Raw genomic sequence first — 24277 nt, 5'->3', positions numbered from 1 at the left:
GAATTTTCTTTTAATATCCTCCAGGCAAGTCTGTGTATATCCTCAGGATAAGATTGTCTCTGTCAAAAGATTTTGTTATTTATTTAGTCATCCGAAAAATTCTCCAATGTGAAAGCTGGATGCGCAACAAAGCAATGAAATAGCAGTTTAAAAAAGGCTCTGTTTATACAACGTTGAATTTGCCAATATCACAGTTAATTAAGCATCAGCTACAATAAATTCACTGACATATTCCCATGCAGGGATATAAAGGCACATAAACAAAAGCTCATAGACTCTATGGTTATTTATAGCCACAGTGTGAGAGTTATAATAGCATGCTAAATAACAAAAACATTTATCACATGCATTTACATTTACTAAGCATATTATTATTATGAACATTCAATTCAGTGCACAATCTCTGTAGGACATTCCTGTACTCAGCCAGTTGCAAACTTCCTCGAAACTTGCAAAATCTGTGGCATTGTGTTGTGGAATCAAACTGCGCATTATTGTGACTAGCCCAAGGCACACCTGTGTAATAACCAGGCTGCCTAATCAGCATCTTGATATGCCACACCTTGATATATCAGGTGTTGCAAAGGAGAGGTGCTTACTAGAAGGATTTTTAACAAATAAATGCTCAAATCTGATAGAAATAAGCCTATTGTGTGCATAGAAAAGCCTATGATCTTTTATTTCAACTCAAAAACAAAAGTATTGCGTTAATATATGTTTTGAGAATTGATTGATGGATTGATGGATTGATGGATGGATGGATGGATGGATGGATGGATGGATGGATGGATATTTTTTTGGGTTGAATGCACCATCCTCTGTATGAGCCAATTTAGATTTGAGCCAATTTAGTGTAATTTCTGACATGGGCATGTATTCCCTGATTTGTTTGGGGAATCATGTTTGAGTGCATGCAATGCAACAGTTGAAACATTTGGAGGGAGGTCTTTTGGTTGGTGTAGTTTCAATGTGCTGCTCTCTTCCACTCTGTTCTTCTCCCTCTCTCTACAGCTCTTAATTCTTGCCCACAGCAGCTTGTTAGTGTTTCTAAAGACACGTGTTCTCGTTTCCTCCCAGCAGGAGCAGCTCTGAGAGGCGCAAGGAGAAGTCCCGGGACGCGGCGCGCTGTAGGCGGAGCAAGGAGACGGAGGTGTTCTACGAGCTGGCCAGCCAGCTGCCGCTCCCCCACAGCCTTACCTCCCACCTGGACAAGGCCTCCATCATGAGGCTCGCCATCAGCTTCCTGCGCACACGCAAGCTGGTTACCTCCGGTAGGCTCAGAGGGAAACACACTCACTCATAAAGACACACACACGCACACTCACCAACTCACTCACTCTCTTGCTCACTCACAAAGACACATACACACACTCTCTCATGCTCACGCAAGCTGGTAACCTCCGGTAGGCTCAGAGAGAGACACACTCACTCACAAAGACACACATACTCACACTAATCCAATCCCTCAGTCACTCACTCACTTTGAAATACCAAAAACGAATTCTGTGTGCGTTCTGAAAGGCATATTGGCCTCATCTCTGTACACGTGACCCAAATACGCTCTGGATGCCCGATCAAAAAGTAAGCCTATTGTTCTGAAGTTTCCACAGCATCCCCTGGATGTTGGAACCCTCTCCCAATACCGTGGGCCCATGAGCAACATCAGCCTGGGACCCCACACCGCTTGGGGACCTCACAGTTCTGGTGCTTTTGTTCTACTCTTTTTTTGCTGAGATTGTTGGCAGTGGGGTTACCTCTCTGGTTTAATTCAGGGCTTGATTGAGGCAGAAAGAGGAAGTAGACACTCAGGAGACTTTAGTTTCCTTTCACAATAGATCAAGTGGCACAATGATGAGGGACTGTTCTTCGTGTGTGTGTGTGTGTGTGTGTGTGTGTGTGTGTGTGTGTGTGTGCTTGCATGTGCATACGCGTGTGTGTTTGTGTGTGTGTGTGTCTGTGTGTGTGTGTGTGTGTGTGTGTGTGTGTGTGTGTGTGTGTCACCTGGACAGGGTGGCCTTACAGGGCTTCACATGGGACAATATTGAGTGGGAAGGGGGTCCTGAAGATAGGGAGAGGGCGCATTGTTAACGAAGGGGCGGGGCCAAATGTGCAGAAGGAGGGAGAGGCTGGGGAACAAGTGGGGGGAGAAGAGGGGAGAAAGTTTAGCGCGGGGTGAAACCAGAGAGACGGGACGGGAGATGCCGGGTGCTATCGCTCATCTGATTGCTGCCCGATGGAGGCAGAGATCGGAGAGGAAGAGGGACTCTGGCGTTTCTCTGCTAGCCATAACACTGGCCCTCCCTGGCGCCATCCACATAGGCACGCACACACACACGCACACGCTCACGCACACACAAACACACACACACACACACACACACACACAATAACACACACACACACACAATAACATACACACACACATATACATACACACCTTTAAATGCCAACCGATGCAATTGCAAGCCCTATGCATGAGTCAACGTACACAAATATGGAGTCCAGCCACACCATTCCCCTTATTTATTAACTATCATTAATTCAGATAACCACCGCTGTGGAGATGGGCAGAGCTGCCTTGTATGATCAGCAGCTGTTTGGGGCTATTGAATGTGTTGTTTTTGCTTTCACTTTGGTGGTTGCATGATTGACTTGTTTTGGTTGGACAGAATTTGGACTCATTGAGTATTACTATCATCAATATGACAATATGATTACATTTAAAAGTGGTTTCTGAGCCAGCTAACCTAAGGTCATCTGGCAGGCTGTTTGGAGGCTTTGATATAAAAAACCTGCGGTCCAACTTGTTCACCAGGCTCAGGTTACTTACCTGGCACGTGACAGGATTAGTCGCTACATCTCAAACCACAAATGCAGGTGCACATACCACCGGAGTGAATCTCCTTGTGCCGGTAATTTCTGCACCAACTGCATGCAAGGGTTTAAGCTTTGGCTTTAGCTTTGGCTGCGAACAGTACATCTTGAATTTGCTGTACCTTATTTTTGACCACGTGAATATGAGTAACAGATATCGTATTTTAGATGTATCTGCAACTTGATTGTTCTATCTAAATTTATGAACGTTGACATTTTTCTTCAAATGGTTCAAAGTAAAAAATAATAAATTCAGATGACATTGTTTCAAGCATAATATTTCAATGTTATAAATACAATGGTGTTAACAATACCATGTACAAAATTCAATAGCCTTTATAATTCAAGCGTTATGGCAGAGATTTCCTGCTTTAGCCAGATGCATATGCCAGAGCAAATAAAACAAGCATACAGATGTGTCTTGTTCCCTGGCTGGGTGGATGGGCCCCGAGCCTCGTATCATCTACTTTGTCAAGAATCTATTCCCATTTTCAGCAGATGGTTCTATAGGGAGTATAAGTTAAGGCATTTTCTTTTTTAAGGGTTCGATTGAGTCCAGGATAGACAGTTATGAAGTTGTTCATCTTGTGGTTGATGTGAATCTACTGCTCAGAGTGACAGGAGGATACAAGCACCTCAAGGGAAGCACCAGCAGTCTCAGAGTTAGAAACATGGGATATATGAACAGCGGACGTACGGACAGAACCACAGCTCTGTGGTCAGACACACAACCAGATCCTTTCATGTTATTGAGAGCTAGACCAAGCGACAGCACTAAACCAAGTGGAGACCATTACAGCGACTTGCCCCGTTCACAAATTGTAAAATCCCACCATCAAATCAGCAGAGAGGGGGTTTGCGAGGGGCAAAACACATGATTGTTGAAATGTCCAAGTAGAATAATGTTAATTAAGTGGATGAGTGACAGGAGTTCTGGAAATTCAGCAAAAAACACGATTCTGTTATGGGAGTCTATACATTTAAACACAAAGTGCTGGGTCCTTGCTGTCAATTTAAAAAACAACATTTTTTAAAGTAGTAACATTTCCACAATACATGGGATAATTTATGATCATTCTTATAAAAGCCAGCAAGCCCCTTCCTCGCTGGATAGGCAAGCAGTTGTCTTTAATGGAGGAGATTGTCCTCCTGACTTAGCCATGTCTGAGTGATAATTAATGACGCTTTGCTGCGGTTCTCCGGTGGCTCAGCGGGTAGGAAGGCTCAGGCCTGACCGCAGTGTCCCGTGTTCAAATCCTGCCCCTGGTCACTTCCCTCTATCTCCCATACCTTCCTGTCAATCTCACTCTATAATAAAGTATACAAATTTTTAAATAAATAATACAATAAAAAAATATGCTTTGCTATGTGCAATGATGAAGTACAGACAGACAGAATAGACAGAATCAATTAATTACATTCAAAACTCATCAGATAAGCACACAGAATGATCCTATAATTAGTTCAATTAAATTACATTCAATTCAATTACACTTTGACTCAACGCCTTATGATCTAAGAAGAACATCCAAATCAGTGGACAGTTTCATCTTGTTATGTGGATCATTTCAGCCATGATTAGGAATAAGTGCATTTGGATGATTTTTTCCAAATGGCACCAATTTGTCAAAATAATTATGCTGGATGTTATACAATACTTTGAAGTTCGGTCTATAAACATCGACCTAACTTGTTTTAATAAAGTCAAGAAAAATGTTGATTACAATAAACATATGAACTGTAGCATCCAGTTTGTCAAGAGGACATTTTTCCTTTGACCTTTTTGTTCTCTCTGTGCTCTACATGGGACCCCATCTGATGCAGACAAAAATAGAAAGGGAGGAATTCTGCTGGTACTACAGACTTGCCTTGTATTTGATCATTGTTTTCTAACATTCAGGGCACTTGCACAATCACTTAACACCACAATCGTCTAACACTAAATGCAGAGTAATCGTATCAGTGAAACTAGGCCAAAGGTGGTTCTTAAGTGTAGGCCTTAGCGTCAGGGCTACAGGCTGCTCTGGCCACACTAACCCCCGTGGAAGGGAACAATCTCTGGCCCTGGCTCCCAACTCAAGTTTCAGGCTCCACTGGGGCCTTGAGGACATTGCTATCTTATCTCCGGGAAACACACTGGAGGACCCCAAACCCCCCCCCCCCCCCCCCCACACTCACACTCTTTGTTCAATGTGTACTAAACACACACACACACACACACGCGCACACACACACACACACACACACACACACACACACACACACACACACACACACACACACACACACACACACACACACACACACACACACAAACACACAAACACACAAACACACACACACACACACAAACACACGCAGACGCACACACACACACACACTGTAAACTGGTAAGCTTGCTGTCTCGGTTTTCTCTCACGTGTCACCAGGCAGAGTGAGGTCTTGGCTGGTGTTCAAGAGCTTGGGTGTGTGAGCCAGGCCACCGACTATATCCAGGAGAAGGAGGATTGCATAACATGGCACAACTATTGTTCATGGCAATAATACTACTTTCAATTGTGGGTGTGTAGGCTTGAGAAATAATAAAACATTAGTGACCAGGGGTTGCTGTAGGAACTTCAGCATAAAAATAATGGATTTGCTTCACTTAAAATGTATTATTAGTTTTAAAAGAGAGAAAGGTGAGATGTAATAGTTAACATCACATACATACATGACCTTCAAATGTATGGTCATACCCACATGTAACAGATTGCAGGCTTAAATGGAAAGCAGCAATGAAAACAAAGGTTTTGAACATAAAAGTGTTTTTACTGTTAGGGCTAGTATTCAGGGTGTGTTCCGGCTGGGAGCTACATAAGGACTCCAGTGTTTCACCCTAAACCTCTGTACCCAGAGATTCAGAAGACCTTAAAGGCCTGGGGGATTTGCACGGTACAAGCTTTAAATCGTTCTATCTTTATGTATGGGATACAAATGAGCATGTGTAGGGATTGTGTGATGTTTTCAGCAGTTTGGCATCTCATGATGTTTTAGTTCCTTGTTCATTCATTGCATGATGTGCTTTTTAGGCAAGGCCAGAGAAAAGGCTATTCTAGTTCAAAATACACACACACATGCAAGCAAAATACAATTCACAAACAGGCTTTGAATTGATGTAGTGTACATTAAACAGAAATTGCTTACACACAAGGAGAAAGAGAACGACGGAGATGGAGTAAGATGAAGAGAGTCGGACGCAATGCATTTAGCATTAACAAATTATCTCTCCCACTTGGTTCTCTCTCCCAGACGGCAGCATCGGTGACTGTGAGCCGGAAAAACAGATGGACAGCCTCTATCTGAAGTCTCTGGAGGGGTTTGTCACCGTGGTGACCTCCGACGGTGACATCGCCTTCCTGTCCGACAACATCAGCAAGTTCATGGGCCTCACACAGGTAGCACACTGACAAACACTCTGACACAACGACTCTATTGCACATAGTCAACAAGATAGTGCAATAAGTCAACAAGACACTACATTAGGTTGACAAGACACTGCACATGATCAACAAGACAGATTGTAAGAAAACACCTCCTCAATGAAATCTATGTATAGTGGCAGTATATATATATATATATATATATATATATATATATAGTAATGTTGGATAAATATGTAGACATAAAAACACAAACTGGTATGCAAACATTCAGACTGTGACGCACACACACACGCACACGGTCAAGTGTTACTCATACTGACTCGTGATTGTGTCATAGCCATAAATCCATAAACGTGTGTGTGTGTGTGTGTGTGTGTGTGTGTGTGTGTGTGTGTGTGTGTGTGTGTGTGTGTGTGTGTGTGTGTGTGTGCGTGTGTGCAGGTGGAGCTAACTGGTCACAGTATCTTTGATTTCACCCACCCTTGTGATCACGAGGAGATCAGGGACAACCTGAGCCTGAAGACGGCTGGTGAGTCCACACTGTCCCTCACGTTAACACTGGGCATGGCCATTTATTTAGCTTTTATTTGGTTATATTTGTTGAAATACTGACAGCAATCAAAACATAACATGCTGTAAGGGGTGGAACGGTTTGACTGCGTACAAAATGCAACAAAAACACTCAAAAACGAACGCTCCAAAACATGGGTGTATTGAAGAATGCACAGGCTGTATCATAATCCCCCTCATCCACCACCTGCCCTCGCGACACTATTTTACACTTCGAACTCCATGATATTTCTCTAAATTCAAACGTTTATATTAGGTGTAGGGTTGTATCCATCTTTTCTTTTCCATGTCCCATGTCCTCTGCGGTAAAGTAAACTCGCAAAACCTTTTTTTGCCATTAACTTTATTTGAAGGTTTGTCCTTCAGATGCCTTTTTGAGTGAAAACTTGAACCGTTCCATCCCTAAATACTACCAAATAAATGTAAATATCTGTTATCTGTGGCTGTCTCGGGCCTGTATTAAGCCTACCTGCATTAAAATGTATAAAAATAAGAAAGACCATTGTTGTATACCTTTGTTTGTAGGAAATGGATTTGGTAAGAAAGGTAAAGAACTGAGCACCGAACGAGATTTTTTCATGCGGATGAAATGTACTGTGACCAACCGGGGACGCACCGTCAACCTGAAGTCTGCCAGCTGGAAGGTGAGGAGGACGCACACACACACACACACACACACACACACACACACACACACACACACACACACACACACACACACACACACACACACACACACACACACACACACGCACACACAGTAAAAGTAAGAATCACCACATGGAAACACATGGGCTGTCACATATCAGAGAATACTGAATAATAGCCACAACTGATGGACTTAAACGATTACTCTTGAGCATAAGGGGTTCATGTTAAATAGTGACAAGAGATCAAACCTTGAGCCTAAGCATAAGGCAATGTTCAATGTCTGACCCACGGTCTAGTGTGGAGGGTTCAGCTGAGCCAGTGGACTGAACCATCATACAACCGGGTGGAACTTCTGTGATGTCACTAGAGGGTCGACTGTGAAAGGGCTGTGAATGGCTGATCGATACCCACCTGGTGGTACAACATGGGACCTTCAAGTCCTTAAGGGAGGGGTCTGTGGGCGGCAATAGCTCAGGAGGTGGAGCAGGTTGACTTGGAACCGAAACTCCGCCGTCGGTGTGTGGATGTGTGAATGAATGGCTGTAAGTCGCTTTGGATAAAGGCATCAGCAACGTCCCCTAAATGTAAATGTCTGCGAACCGCAGGTACATGAACTATAACCCATCCCCGGCTTCCCCCAAGGTGCTGCACTGCATGGGCCACATCAAGATGATCAGTAGCAGCTGTCCTCCGCGCTCCGTGCTCTGCGGCTACAAGGAGCCCCCCCTCACCTGCGCCGTGCTAATGTGCGAGCCCATCCCCCACCCCTCCAACATCGACACGCCCCTGGACAGCAAGACCTTCCTAAGCAGACACGGCATGGATATGAAGTTCACCTACTGCGACGACAGGTAGGACCGCCACTGAGACAACCACAACACCGTAGGTGCGTGTTGTTGGCTGATTTTTGGCTGACACAGACAGACAGACAGAGAGACAGACTGCGACCTGTTTTGATTAGGAAGCAATGTAGGAGAGCAGAAGATACAAAGAGAGGTGCCATGTTAACAAGGGTTTAACATGGGGCGTGAACCATTACACACACACACACAATCACAAGAACCCACACACACACACACATACACACACACACACACACACACACGCACACACACACACACACACACACACACACACACACACACACACACACACACACACACACACACACACACACACACACACACACACACGCGCACACACACACACACACACACACACACACACACACACACGCGCACACACACACACAAACACACCAGCACACACACACACATCAGTACACACCAGCGCACAGCCAATATGTTCATACATATATACCCAACTACCTACATACACACATTTAGGATGTGTGTCATGAACAGCCTAATTAGTGATTAATTAAGACTTATACAAGATCTTATTCAGGATAAATCATCAGGAACAAAAAAGTTTTTCGCCCTGGCCTTTTGTGCACAAATCTTTCTCTAATGACCCGAATGAGATAAGTGCAGGGGAGCAGCTTGTCACTGCATGAATGGGGAGTAGGAGAGAGCCATTAGGGACCCAGACCTCCCGGGCTCAGAGAAGGAAGATGTGTTAGAAAGAGAGGAAAGGGAGAGGGGAACTCAGGGGAGAGGAAGATTCTCTGAGAAGTGGTCAGAACCGGTAGAGGGACTGTTGTGAGCAGTGGACATTAGAGAAGGCTGAACAAAGGCTGATAGAGACAAAGGGAGGGGGAATTGTGTGTGTGTGTGTGTGTGTGTGTGTGTGTGTGTGTGTGTGTGTGTGTGTGTGTGTGTGTGCGTGTGTGCGTGTGTGCGTGCGTGCGCACGTGCGTGTGTATGTTTGTGGACAAAAAGTGTGAGAAAGAGATGCCAAGAAGTGCAAGGCTCAGAGAGAGAGAGACAGAGACAGAGAGCGAGAGCAAGAGCGAGAGATAGTATGATGTAGCTCGCTCTCCTCTTGGCTGGCGTGTGAGAGGCCAAAATAAAGAAAGCAAGAGAGCAACACATTAATCACAACCATCACCATTATGACATAAGTTATTACCATGATGTTCTTTGAACATCAGGGTTTCCTTTTCAAAGAAAGGGGGTGGGGGGAGGGCTACAGCCTTATAGCTCTAGATCAGAGGTGGGCCTTATTTCACCATCACGTCAGATAGATAGACGTGGCCAGGAATATACAACTCCAGAAAAAACAGCCAGACAGATGGAGCGGGAAAATTGTTCATTGTAATCCTTTCCTCCCTCCTAGCCGTTCCTTTTATCGAAAGCATATAACGGAAACAGCTGCTGTTCATTATCAAACCCATTCATATGATTGAACAGATAAAAGTGTTGGTTGCTTCCTACAATTATCCTATAGATCGACAAGAAGAAACACAATTTCAAGAAAGTTGAATGAAAAGGGGTACGCTAACATCCTTTATCATCAACCTGATAAATGTAGCGTCCATTTAATGCAATGATTCAATCAAAGCATGCTTGAAAGTCTGTTGAGGTGGTTGAATACTTTGTTATTCTTTCAGTTATGTTTTGATGTAATCAATTCACATTAATCCTGTGATATCCTTTAGAAACACAGCCAGGAACAATCCCCAAACAAATGCTGAGTGATAACAGCGAAGGAATAGATAAGAGTTTTCAAGAAGCATTCAATTCCCAGAAGGAAAGCTAAATGGTGGCACATAAAGTAAGGCTGGCAGCAAGGAAGCAGGAAGAAGCAATATAATATATAGAAAATAAGAAATGATAAAAAATGAAAGTACAATGTATAATATAATGCAATGCAAATATTGTACAAATACCTTGTGCATAAGCAAATGTTCTTCTAGATTTGTATTCTATTGTATATCATTTGTTTTGTGTTTTATCTTGAGCACAGCAATTGTAATGGTAACTGTGTGTGTGTGTGTGTGTGTGTGTGTGTGTGTGTCACAGGGTCAATGAGTTGATGGGCTACAGTCCTGAGGACCTCCTAGGACGTTCTGTCTATGAGTTCTACCACGCCCTGGACGCAGACACCGTCACTAAGAGCCACCAGAACTGTAAGCACACACACTCACACACACACACAGACATGCAAACACACACACACACACACACACACACACACACACACACGATCATGCGAACAAACACAGACACAAACACACACACACACACACACACACACACACACACACACACACACACACACACACACAAGCACAAACACACACTCACAGACACACATACACCCACGCTCATGCACACAGATACAGACACACTTACACCCACGGTCATGCACACACACACACACACACACACACACACACCCTGTGTTGTTGGATTCTGGATCCAATCGTGTGTGTGTACAGTGCATGGTATTAAGATGTTTTTTTCACTCGATTAAGAGTGCCCAGCGATGGCATGATAGGGGCTGCACATCTGCGACTTCAAACGCGGAGGATCCAGGTGGCCCCCATTAGCATCAATGGAGGTGTGTGTGTGTGTGTGTGTGTGTGTGTGTGTGCGTGCGTGTGCGTGTGTGTATGTGACTGAAGTGTCATGGCTTTTGTCTATGGCGACAGTTCAATATCATTAGAGGCCCTCTGTGAAAGTGGGAGAACAAGATTACAGGGAGATTATGACTGCATAATTGAGTTCCTCTGGGTTTGTCTGTGGGAGCGAATATATGTTACTGGATGTGTGTGTAGTGTGTATGGGGGGGGGGGGGGGGGGGGGGGGGGGGGGCGGTTACTTGCTTGTCAGCAGACCCATGTTCCCTCATATGAAGTGTTCTTTATGGGACGCACACACACACACACACACACACACACACACACACACACACTAACACACACACATAACCAAACACGTGCACTGGGTGACCCCAACGCGGCCCTTTCCCACGCCAGTGCTGGACCTTGGCACATGGCCAGCACATTGCCTTCTCAAGTCAACATAAACATCCTTCAATCCCTAAAGCTAAAATATCAAGAGGAGAGAGTCTTCTACAGGGGCCCCCAGCATGAGATTTGGATCTTACTAAAACTAAGTCACTAATGTGTGCTAGGATTTTCTTTGTATTTTTGTACAAAATTCATGCTAGCAACAGTGGTGGTTAGACCGAATAACGACATTACAATTTGTGGAAATGCTTCAAACCAGGACCTAGACCCAACACCATCCAAACCCTACATATTGACAAGCTTATTTTTACTGAACCTCTTAGAAGTCAGATCACGATACTAAACTGAGGCAGACTTGCATCTTAATGCTACAGCTACACCAGGTGGATTTATACTGTACCAATACCACCATATCTACCAAATCCAATGTGCTTTATACATTGTCACCTTTCTTCCAAATTAAATATAATTTATGCCTATACCACCTTGTCTACCCCCTAAAATATAATTGATCTCTTCACCACCATAAAGAATACAATATAATTTATACCGACACCAAATCGACCAAATAAAATATAATTTATACCTACACCATATCTACCAAATACAATATAATTGATACCTTTTCCAACATATCTACCAAATAAAATATGATTTATACCTATACCACAAAACCAAATAAAATGTACTCTATACCTACACCACTATAAAAAATAAAATGTACTTTATACCTACACCACTATATCTACCAAATAAAATATAATTATACCTACACCACCATATCAAAGTATATAATTTATACCTACATCACTGTATCTTCCAAATTAAATATAATTCATACCTATACCAACATATCTAACAAATAATGATACAATAATATATAATAATAATAATAATACAATTTATGCCTTCTTCACCATATCTACCAAATAATGTATACTTTATTCTCACACCACCAAATCATATAACATAATCGAATGTCCTGTTTCCCTGTTTTCTCCCATCACAGCATCATATCTGCCCTATCCGATAGTGTCTGTGGTCCTCTAATCACCATTGTTGCCTGATTATATTGTGGGTCCACCCTCTCGTTTGTCTCCGTCTGCAGTGTGCAGCAAGGGGCAGGCTGTGAGCAGCCAGTACCGCATGCTGGCTAAACACGGCGGCTACGTCTGGGTGGAGACCCAGGGAACCGTCATCTATAACAGCCGCAACTCACAGCCACAGTGTATCGTCTGCATCAATTATGTTCTCAGGTAAAGCATGACATCATATTTTTATTAGGGTTCCTACGAAAAACGTAGGAATCCTATCTAGTATTATTATTATTATAATTATAAAAAAAAATCCTGGGTAACACTTTATAATAAGGTGCCATAATAAATAGCAAACTAGTTATTACCTAACTCTTTGTTAATATTTGTTAATTGTTACTAAAATATCCATTTGGCATAAGTTAATAGTTTTTTCATCATTAATTCAATATTAGTTGTTTGTACAACCCTAACCCAACCCTAACACACGACCCTAACCCTAACCCTAACACACGGCCCTAACCCTAGCACACGACCCTAACCCTAACCCTAACACACGACCCTAACCCTAACACACGACCCTAACCCTAACACACGGCCCTAACCCTAACCCTAACACCTGGCCCTAACCCTAACACACGACCCTAACCCTAACACACGGCCCTAACCCTAACACACGACCCTAACCCTAACCCTAACACACGACCCTAACCCTAACACACGACCCTAACCCTAACCCTAACCAGCAACACTCTGTGGTCAGTGAAAAAGAACTATCAACTTGTGCCAAATAGATATTTTATTCACAATTAACAAATATTAACAAAGGGTTAGGTAATGACTAGTTTGCTATTTATTATGGCACCTTATTATAAAGCGTTGCCAAATCCTGGCTTTTTGGGCGCTAAGGTTATAAAATTGCCCAGGCTTGTAGAACTTCTAGAATGAGAACCATACTCGTCATACTTGGTTGCTTGCAACTTTATATATATTTTATTTTTGGAGTCATTTTTTTAAAAAATAATGTGTGTTCACTTTCAATGATAATGTAGTGCCATAAGCTGGGGTATTTCATCTCAAAAAGAGGCTTTCATGCCACCAAAGTAACTCAATCTATTGTGAACTTCTGCTTATAAGGCAGGATTTGGTTGTTTCAATCCTTAACGCCGGCTTTTTCACCCCCTACAGAATTTCCAAGCACAAAGATTAGCTAAGTTAACTTTGGCCAAAGTTCTGAGATTTCCTTGAGCGGTTGACTCAGGATTTCTGCCCACTGAGTGTAAAATCAATTCATCAGAAACCAGACAAGGAAAGAGGAAGGACAGGAGAGAGGGAATTAACCCTGATTTAGTCTTCATGTGTGGCAGTTCTTTCATGTATAAACGCCAAAAAGAAATAACATAGTTTCCCAGAAATATGTGCATTTGCAGCAATGAAAAGCCTTTATGCTAGAATTATTTTTAACAGAATTGACTTACTTTCATTAACATTAACATTGTGGCTAGATCTCCCTTGATTATTTGTCTATTGTAATCAATCATCCTGTACGTCAACATTGTGATTAATATTCACAACGATGTTGAACTGAATCGCCCGTTCAGTGATTATGAATACACCTGTGTTTGGAGTCACACCTCACAGCTGTGGTTGGGCTGTCTGCTGTGCTGCAGTGACATCGAGGAGGAGTCCACCGTGTTCTCCATGGAGCAGACAGAGTTCACGCCCCGTCCCATAAGCAGCTTCTTCAGCTCCGGGGGCGCCTCGCCGGGCTCCGGCAAGCGGGCCGAGCCGCTCTTCACCAAACTCAAGGAGGAGCCGGAGGACCTGCTGCAGCTGGCGCCCACGGCCGGCGACGCCGTCATCCCCCTGGACTTCGGTCTGTCGGCAACACTCGTTTGACCTTAATTGATTCGTTTGTGTTGTGTTATCGTCTATGGGTTTTAAACACTTAACTCTGCGCTGCTTTGAAATTGCTTTATTCATTTTTCTTCTTTTTTTTTTTCTTTGTGATAGGTCCCTCTGACTTTGATGAGCCAGCGTATACCCAGGTGCCGGCCGCCCCGATGGGCCCACCGGCCCCGGGGCCCGGAGACATGGCTCACATGGGGGGCACCTTTACCTCTGCCCAGCCCCCGCCTCCTGGCAGTGCTACACCAAGCCTCAGCAGCTGCTCTACGGTACTATGACGTTCAATATGAATATAAATCAGGATCATTATCATAATATATCCAATAGCGCTTTTCATTGCAGTCTGAGCGCTTTGCAAAGTGTGTGTGGGTATGACATGAATAATTTTCTAACTCTCCAATTTTAATTAAATTTTGCTTGGTTTGTGGATATCTCTCAATTATGGCTCATTGCACCCCGAAACATCTCTGGAAGGCCTCCTACTTGATATTGAAGGGGGTTTATCCTTGGTTTTCGGTCAGTGGGGTGCAATAATGTGGCCTGTAACTGGGATCAAGGGCTGTACAAATACAATTGTCTTGCCGGGCCACCCCACCCACTGCCAGGGTGTAGCAGTAGCACCCACCTGGGTGTTTCACATCCTCCCATCCTGTTAGGACAAGGCTCTCAGGCTGCAAAAAAGCAAAAAGGCTGACCACGCACACTACAACTGATAATCAAAAGGTTTGTTCAAAAAGAAGATGGCAAGACAGGGCAGGAACAATTGGAGTGAACGCACGAGGCTGAACGGGAACAGATTCGTTCGTCAGCGTTTCATTATGTTGCTTCTGGGTTCATTGGTAGCTCTGGGGTTGTTCTGGCAGAGCATATGAGAATAGCGGGGGTGGACGGTCTTGAATGGAGGCTTTGTCATACTTCATCATCACCCTCCTTTCCCTCTTCCCGTCTGGCACTAGCACATAGGTGCTTTATTAGCAGGAAACAAATCGGATACACGATGACCCAACGTTCACCGTTTGAAAATCAGTTACTGACTATTAATGAATTAATTTGTATATTAAGGGAGCTATGTGTAACAAACTAGCTTTACTAAATCACAAAATGAGTAATAATAAGATCAGGGCAAAAAAAATATTAGATGAGTCAAAATACCGGCTTCTTACACAACAGTACTACAGCCAGAAGATTCTCCTTTGAAACGTCCGGTCCTGGGATGGATGGTTGATATACTTTTAGCCTGCGTGTTATGAATGACTATCCTCCGAGTACCCTCTTTTGCCAGGTAAAAAATTGGCAAACAAACAGAGTGTGCTGTAGCCATGAAAGCAAGCAAATTAACTGGATTCACTGAGTTGTGCGTGATTCTACCGGTCCTCAGAAGCCTTGCCACTTTGGTAAAATCTTTATGATCAGAGCTGTGCTAAAACACTAAAGTCTTGGAGTTGCATTTGACGGAGACAGCTCAGAGCCCAGATGGATTTCCTACAGAGGCCACATGAGCTGGTTATAATTGCAAACAATTAATTAATTAAAAACGTTTACATGAAGCACTTTAGGTGTAGGAAAGTTCATGGCTTGTCATTGTCAAAGGAGGATAACTGTGCTTGTCTCAGAATATTCTGTTGCGCTCGTCTAGTCTAGCACCCGTGTTTGTGCCCTCAAACTGGCAACCCAGGTGAGCTGAGTCTAGGGAGGAGGGGGCAGGGGAGACAACTCAATGTTGGGAATTTGGACTGCAGTATCCATTCTAAATATTGTACCTTTAAGGATACAAAAACATTCAAAAATACATCATCAAGCTGCCCTTACATTGTGTCTGTTCAGTTTCTACAGAAATTATTTAAACTGCACTATGTAACATTTTACTGGTCAACGTTTGCCCCCCCCCTCCTCTCACCGACTGAAAATGATGTAGCTATAACTGTAGCTACAGCTTAAGCCCCTAGAGCAGTCTTTCCCAAAGACATTCCCAAAAATCTCCCGCGACCAACATGTGGGTCGCGGGAGATTTGAATTGGGTCACCAAATTTAAATAAAAAAATAATAATAATCAAGACATTATTTTTTTTTACATATTAGCAAGTAGCATGTTTTTGATAGTACTGAATGTTTGTATTGTTCTGATAATTTTACTTATAACATTGAATCTAGTTGAAAGGCTAACGTGCATTGAGTTTGTTTTACTGATGAGAGGAAATAAAAACAATGAGATAGCCAAAACAGGAGATGTTAACTCCGCCTAAATCCATTTATTTGGTCTAATTTATTAAGTATTTAATCTGTGCATTATGTTTTCAATAACAAGTGCATAAAAATAAGTTGTGATTTATCTCTTCGAAATGGCTGGTTTTAGTTCATATATAAGGGGATGCGGAATTGGCAGTAAAAACGCTCAGGAATGTTCATTTATGCACAAATTTGTTCTTCGCACAATTTTATAGATAAGGTCTACTATGAATTGGGTCGCAATGGTTTGTCATTTAAAAAAAAATGGGTCCCCAGAAAAAATGCTTGGGAAACAATGCCCTAGAGGCTGCTAGTGGTGAGATTTGTGTAGTGCAGCTTTAACCTGACCCTTCCAATGCTCCTGCCCTCCAGCCCAGCAGCCCTGATGAATACTACAGCTCAGTGGACTGTGACCTGAAGGTGGAACTGACTGAGAAGCTGTTTTCTCTGGATACGGATGATATCAACAGCACTGCAAACACTGAGGTTATTCTCTCACTTATCTAACTCTCTAGCTATACATCCATCAATCGATCAGTACATTATGATTAATTCAAAAGTCGTATTTCGTTATTTCAAGTAGTCTTCTAGTTGAATTTATTTCTTATTTCATTCACACTTCCAGTGCAAGTTAAAAGCATTTTCAGGTTCAAAGTGATTAGAAAGATTATAACATTCAACAAGTGAATCTCTTGGCTTTGATATTCATAATTGAACCGTACACATTAAAAACATGCGCTGTGCATGCTTGAAAACAAGGACCAAACACTCTCTATCACTCTCACTCACCATCCTCTTATGTACTGCTGTCAGCCATCCTGTTTGGTTGGTTATTTACCATGCAACACCCGAAGTCTCAGAGTGATCCCATAACCTCTTGATGACCTGGTTCTGCAGGGGGATCTGAGTGACCTGGACCTGGAGACCCTGGCTCCGTACATCCCCATGGACGGGGAGGACTTCCAGCTCCACCCCATCGTCCCCGACCTGGAGCCCATGGATCCGGGCTCCACCGCGGGGTCCCTGGCAGGGCCCCACACGGGCCCCCAGCACGGCTTCAACACCATCGCCAGCCTCTTCCGGCCTCTGTCCGCCCACGGCAAGAGCGAGGGCCCCTACACCTGGGGCCCAGGGGAGAAGAGAGGAGCCCCCCACTCCCAGGGCCCCGTTGACCCCAGAGTGGGCTCCTGCATGGAGAACCACGCCCGGGTGGCGCCTCACCAAGTCCAGGCCAGCACCCCTCTGTCCTCCATGGGCGGCAGGCAGAACGTCCAGTGGCCCCCGGACCCCCTGTTAACGTACCAGCGTAGTCAGCGGGGGCCGGAGGGCTACTCTGTGGAGCGCCTGTCAGGAGAGGAGCGCCCCACCTGTCAGAAGAGCGGTCTGATGAGAAGGTGAGGTGCAGAGGGGAGGAGACGATAACACACACGGGTTTCATCAAGAGGGGTTAGGCACACAGAAACGCAGCTGTTACACATCACTTTGTGTGTGTGTGTGTGTGTGTGTGTGTGTGTGTGTGTGTGTGTGGGTGCACAGGTCAATTGGACCCTTTGGACAGGCCTGCAGGGACATGAGTCCGGACAGAACCAGCAACATGAAACGGCCCTTCAACCAGATGGTGGTGGTGAGTCCAGACCCCATACACTGGATACACTACATATGCACAAACACAAACTCTACAAAATAACTCATTTATTGAGAGCCTTTGTCTTTACTGTCGTTTAATTCGGATATAATAGACACCATATGACATCAGAAATCCAACGCCATGTCACTGCGTACGGAATATTTTATGCACAATATTGTTTGTTTCTGAGAAATTCTGTGTGTTGGTGCGCACATGTGCTCGCGTGCAGGTTTTGACTTGGGGCTGTGTGTGTGTGTGTGTGTCTCTCTCTTTTTCAGAGTGAAAGCAATCGTTCAGAAATGATATGGAAGAAGATGAGAGGCAACAGCTGTGCTGCCATAGATCGCTCACACAGCTCTGGACCACTGGCAGGTAGTGTGTGTGTGCGTGCGTGTGTGTGTGTTGAACATAAGTGTTGTTGTTGGATAGGCTGCATTTGCCTTGGCAAGCACGAGTAGCAACATGATTAAGGTTTAAGTTGTTTTGGTTAATTGGCTGCCATCACATTCTTATGTTGACTTGTGATAGTAACTATTTGGCCATATAAATAGTAATCACCTTAATCAATAAACAAAACCAGACCCGTTTTTCTTCTGTTGTGCTCAAGTGTTCTTTGTGAACCGTGCCTGTCGTTCTGGCCCTCTCAGAGCCAGGCATTGGAGCAATGATGCCAGGGAGCATGTCCCAGAGACTCAGCCATCTGCACCAGCACAGGGAATTCCAGTATCCAGGAAGTGGGTCAATGGGTCCCACCAAGAAAGCCTTCCCCCAACAGTGCAGCTACACGGAATACAACAGGCTGCCTTCCCACACAAGAGAGGGTAAGTCTGCGTCTCTTATCTCCACTTCGGTTGTTCTGTGCAGTGTCCGTCCGTCTTTCTGTCCGTCGCTCTTCCCCTTCACGTCTGTCGATCCGTTCCCAGGTGTAGTGAGTCGTCTGCTGGGCCCGTCGATGGGCTCCTGCTACCTTCCCGAGCTGACACGCTACGACTGTGAGGTCAACGTCCCACTGCAGGGCAACCTCCACCTCCTCCAGGGCTGTGACCTCCTGAGGGCCCTGGACCAGTCAGCCTAGAGCAGGGCCCCCATCACCCCAACCCCAGGCCCCTGCCTTGGGCTTCCAATGCTCAACTCCCCATTGAATGGTATCCCCACTGACAACCCGCCCCGTGTTGTGCGTCTGCTTGTGTGTTGCAATGGAAGTGGTGGAGCAAGGCCATCAATCGCCCCAACACACACACACACACACACACACAAACACACACACACACACACACACACACACACACACACACACACACACACATACACATACACATACACATACACACACACTCACACACACACACCAAAAGGGTGAACAACTCTAGTAAGGAGACACACCATGTGTCTACAATTTTCAGATGGGTTTCAAAGACCACGTAACCCCACGTTAAGTACCCAAAGTCTGACTAAACTTTAGCCATTGTGTGTACAAACCCCAACTTATGAAACATATCTCAAGTTTCTATTACACTCGGCTATACTATTAACTATAGCCTAGACAGTATACTACCTATTAAGTCATAGCAGCACAAAAAATCTATTTTTAAAATGTTCCTATCCATTCCCTCTATTTTCCCCTTTGGAGATAAACATCGAAAAGTGTAAAATGTTTTAAGGAACACTAACACACAAAAAATCACAGATACACATACGTACACCATAAATACAAAGCTGTTCTGAGTCAAACTTTGACTCCTTCATAAATGCTAATTTTGTTACAGTCAAACTATTATCAACTGTATCAAGTCACTTAAACAAATAGATTGCACAATACCTTTGTTTTTTCTTTTCCTACCTTATTCCATTATAGTTATCTCGATTTTACCATTAGTTAAGCTGTTTTGGGGTCAACTTTGTTGGAACAAATTATGCATATTATATCATTCTTATAGTTGTTACTTTGTTATTGTATTCAACATTGTTTGTGCTTTTTATCAAATAATTATTTTTTATTATTTTACAAACCTGCCGTATTGGTTGGTCATTCCCCTATCATTTTAATCTGCCTACATTCTCTCCCAGCAACTTCAATAGCCACAGCAATACACATACATTACTGCAATACACATACCCAACCGAAAGTATAATATCAAAGTAAGGTTATTGTGTCTTTTTTAATTTTCCTCTTAAATCAGAATCTCTCTCACTGTCTCTTAGTTCAGTTTACCATTATATTTAAAGCGGTTAACACTTTCTTCTGAACTTATTTATACTTACATAAATAAAATAAAAACATAAATATAAAATATATAAATATAATTTTTGGCTTAAAAGCAAACTAACGGTTTGGTTAAAGCAAGCAAAATGTAACTCACAAAACTGCCTTCAAGTTAATGCCTCCCTTTTCCATTTTGCACTGTCTTTGCTTCCCATTATTTTTTCCTTTCTAATACTCTGGTTGTTGTCTTTGTGTGGTGACCACTTTTCCAAGATGAATAGACCCTTGTACACATTTGCATTATGTATTTAAAAGATGGAACTATGAATCTATAAAGACAGTGTTTTTAGTAGTCAAGTGTGTTGGTACTTTGTCCTTGACTACACCAGATGCTGGTTTCTTTCTTTCGTTTAGCTGTTTCTGTGTTGTAGCGTTTATTATGTCAGAGTGTTATGCTAAAATTGATCTATTTAATCTGTTCGCAGGCCAGTACTGTTCTCGTTCTTGCTTTAAGAGGAAAAATAAACTCAGAACAAAAAAATATGAAATATAAATATACATTTTCTATGTTTCACTTTTTTGATATGTAGCATTTAAAATATTGTAAACAAGGCAGAGTTAGCACAAATCATATCACACCCTTTTTACAATAACTCATACATAGACAAAGACGCTTCTTAGAAAGCTTTTTTGTGAAACCTTTGATCGACTAACAACTTTTCGCTCATGATCATACTGAGATTGTCTTCAAAGCTGTATTGAGATTGACGTGAATTTCCTTAGGAGTTGCTGGCCTCAAAATTGACCTATCAAGTGCACACCCTCCCAGTCTTTGACGATCTGTATACAGTGTATGTTAGGTAACTGCAATATTATGTTGTTAAAGGACCACTAGGACATTTGAAATATTTTCGATTGCCTATCTATCTGCATGGGTGCGATCTAACTCTGGTTACCATTTTCCGTCTCAAGTGAACAAATGTTATTGAGAGCAAAAGTATGTATACATTATATAAAATCATTATTTGGTCAAAAATCTTTCTTTGTGCACCTTTTTCATTTTACAGGTAGGCTGGCTTCCTAGAATACCCATTTTGTGTTGGCTGGTCTCATTTGGTTGGGTTTTCTTAAGTTCCCTGTAAAGCACCCATTTAGCTCCAATGGAATATCTGATTACTAAATAAAAGTGCATCAGGGGTCTCCATCTTCTTCAAATATAGTTATGGTAGAACCCCAATGGTGAAGACTGACGAGCAGAGAAAGCACTGTGGAGCGAGATTGTGTGAAGTTATTAAAGAGATGGATTCCCCGGCTCCTCTGTGTCTTCTGAACCATATGAGCGTAAACGGTCCACTGAGGTCAACCCCAGTGGACTTCTTTGATGTCATAGAACATCCTGCTTATCCCTTCTCTAAGGCCTGTGTCTTGCTCGGATGTCAAAAGGCCAAGAAAAAACGACAAGAGGCCCCTGTGTGCCAAATAAGTCTGCAGAATGAGCAAAGGGCCATACTAAATAAGTCTTTAAGTCTTGTGATGCTGACCTGAATATGTCTTATGATACACTGGCCACAATGTGGTTCGTCATGGACCATTACTATGGGCAGGATCGGAGGGGGCTGGAGGTGACAAGAAGGCATAACAGGACATTAAGGAACTGTCTATTTATTGAGATATTTCTTTTCAAAGCGGGTTACCCCTTTGATATTTCAATGGCCTAAGTACGGAGAGTGGAACGTCAAAATGTACAGCCGGGCGTGTCAGATGAAACAAATATCGTTGGAATGAACTTCTTACAGCCAAGAAGTCCAGTATGTTGCCTGATGGAGCTGAGGAGATTAGGGTGGCTGGTGTTGAGTTGTGAGGCTGCACAGCCTGTCCCTTGGTGCCTGTCTCTCTCTCTCACTCTACCGTTCACCTTCCACCTCCCTTTTGTCAGTTATCTTGTTTCAGTTTGACCTCGTAAGAAGCTCCGGTTGCGATTAACTTTTTTGTCTCCAGCGAGCTCAGCAGGTTAAACCAGCTCTCTGACCCCAATGTAGAGTGCATACTCGAAATGGAGGTCGGGGAGCTGGTTGAATTATTTTATTTTTTTGACAGACAAAGCTACGGCCGAAACGGATTCACTGTTAAATCCAAAGACATGACACACTATGGGAACCCTCCGTCGTGGTTGTTACGGTGCCAAAAAACATTGGAATGCGGGACATTTCCTTTCCTAATAGTCCCAGCTAAGAATAACACACAAGGGCAGAACATGAAAAGATGCACAATGTCGGGCCCTCCCTATTATTTATTTTTTCTTGGACGCTCAACAATAACCACAGAACTCTGTGTCCCTGCCGTTCGGTAGCTATAGATGGTTGGACCTTAAATATAAGACCATAAGTATGTTCATTAAATAAACATATCAACAAAGTTTATGAATAAATCGAACAGTGTAAATAGGTATAGTTAATGTTTGATGAGATAAAGTGGGTATTTAAGGGTGTAAATGGATTAAGTATATCCTAAAGCTGGACTGATTCCCTTTAAGATACCTGGTTAGCACAACATTTGAAAAACATATTTTGTGATTAACAAATATATGCACATTCCATTTTATTTTATCCCAAATTATTTTAACCTCAAATATATGATCAAGTCTCCATGCCTAACATTTAAGTAATATGACATTCAGTTCCCAAAGGCGTTTGTTTAAGTATATTTGCAATGTCTACTCCAAATTGTCAAGAGGTAAGAAGGGAGGTGATAATGTTGATCCATCATATCCTATGACTACACATATAAACATCTTTGTTCACGGACCCTGAAAAATCAGTTATTGCTTATTTAGTTTAATATTTAATTGGGAGTTTGTTATTTGTGAGTCTTTTTTATATTTGAAGTCAGAACTGGAGACCAATTGGAAGCATTTTTTTATTGTATTCAAAGATTTAGATTTAAAGAAAATGAGTTACTTAAAAAAATACTTGAATTATAGATTTAAACCAAAGTAATTTGAATACTGAAAACAAATGATGACATTATCAAAGTTGCTCTATTATTTATTTCTTAGTATTTTTTTAACAGACTAAATATGATTGTGGTGCTAAATTGTGTCTGGAAAATCAGAGGGCATCACTGCTAGTGAATTTGAAACAAGATGTTTCAAACGTTACTTTGCTCCAGTATGTGAATATGCACAATGGCAGTTGATTTAGAAAAATACAACAATCACAAGTCTAGATCTTTGGATTCTGTGTCACTTGAAGGGCAATTTTAAAATTGTAATTCATTCTATCCTCTCTGAAGACAATCTCAGCTTGACTTCTTATTATCAGATGGTTGTTTTGGGTTCCTGTTTTGTTGCTTTTGAGCCGTTTCTTCTTTTATGGTATACATTGCAGTTCTAGCTAATTATGTTTTTTTTATGCAAAAGATGGACTATTATATCCTATTGTTATTATTATGATTGTTATTTGGTATTGTCTGTTTGTTTCTGCACTGATATCTTAATAAAGCATACTGCTCTTACCAACTGATCAGCCATTTTTGATCTTGTTATAAAAAAAGTATAAATTATAAATTTGTTATAATCTCCAACCAGATTACCGGCACATCTCGCAGAGAGCTGTTGGTTATGAGCTCTCCAGACCCCGGTTCAAGTCAGGCGAGGTTGGTCACTATGGAAATTTATTTTTTAGATTATTTTTTGTCATGTAATATCTTTTAGTTATGAAGATGTGGGGAATACAAATTAGGGGAATACAAATTAACATTAGTCAACAGGGTTATCAAAGACTAATAGCCTCTAACTTTTGTAGTGGTTTATTGGTCAGAGTTAATATAGGTTTCCTATGCTGCCTGTCACACTGGGATGGGCTGTGGTAGCCTTACCAGACG

General features: G+C 42.6%; 1 protein-coding gene across 2 annotated transcripts in view; it reads left to right on the top strand.

The window, feature by feature from the left end:
- epas1b (endothelial PAS domain protein 1b) overlaps positions 1–23908 on the top strand; it is a 34323-nt gene extending 10415 nt beyond the window's left edge. Inside the window, exons 2-16 of one of the 2 annotated variants that reach the window (XM_079730550.1) lie at positions 1081–1271; positions 6166–6311; positions 6741–6828; positions 7395–7513; positions 8163–8371; positions 10445–10551; positions 12506–12653; positions 14102–14307; positions 14445–14608; positions 16938–17051; positions 17463–17959; positions 18102–18189; positions 18471–18564; positions 18840–19013; positions 19116–23908. In XM_079730550.1, the coding sequence (XP_079586676.1) occupies positions 1081–1271; positions 6166–6311; positions 6741–6828; positions 7395–7513; positions 8163–8371; positions 10445–10551; positions 12506–12653; positions 14102–14307; positions 14445–14608; positions 16938–17051; positions 17463–17959; positions 18102–18189; positions 18471–18564; positions 18840–19013; positions 19116–19267 (2497 nt within the window). In that variant the 3' untranslated portion in view covers positions 19268–23908. Of the gene's footprint in view, positions 1–1077; positions 1272–6165; positions 6312–6740; positions 6829–7394; positions 7514–8162; positions 8372–10444; positions 10552–12505; positions 12654–14101; positions 14308–14444; positions 14609–16937; positions 17052–17462; positions 17960–18101; positions 18190–18470; positions 18565–18839; positions 19014–19115 lie in introns of both variants that reach the window. The other variant, XM_079730549.1, reaches the window with a different exon arrangement.
- Positions 23909–24277: the final 369 nt, after the last annotated feature.

The sequence above is a fragment of the Pollachius pollachius genome (assembly GCF_949987615.1).
Source record: "Pollachius pollachius genome assembly, chromosome: 2".
NCBI classification, from domain to species: Eukaryota; Metazoa; Chordata; class Actinopteri; order Gadiformes; family Gadidae; genus Pollachius; species Pollachius pollachius.
The sequence above is the reverse complement of the archived record's forward strand: the minus strand, read 5'-3'. Positions and strand labels throughout refer to the sequence as shown.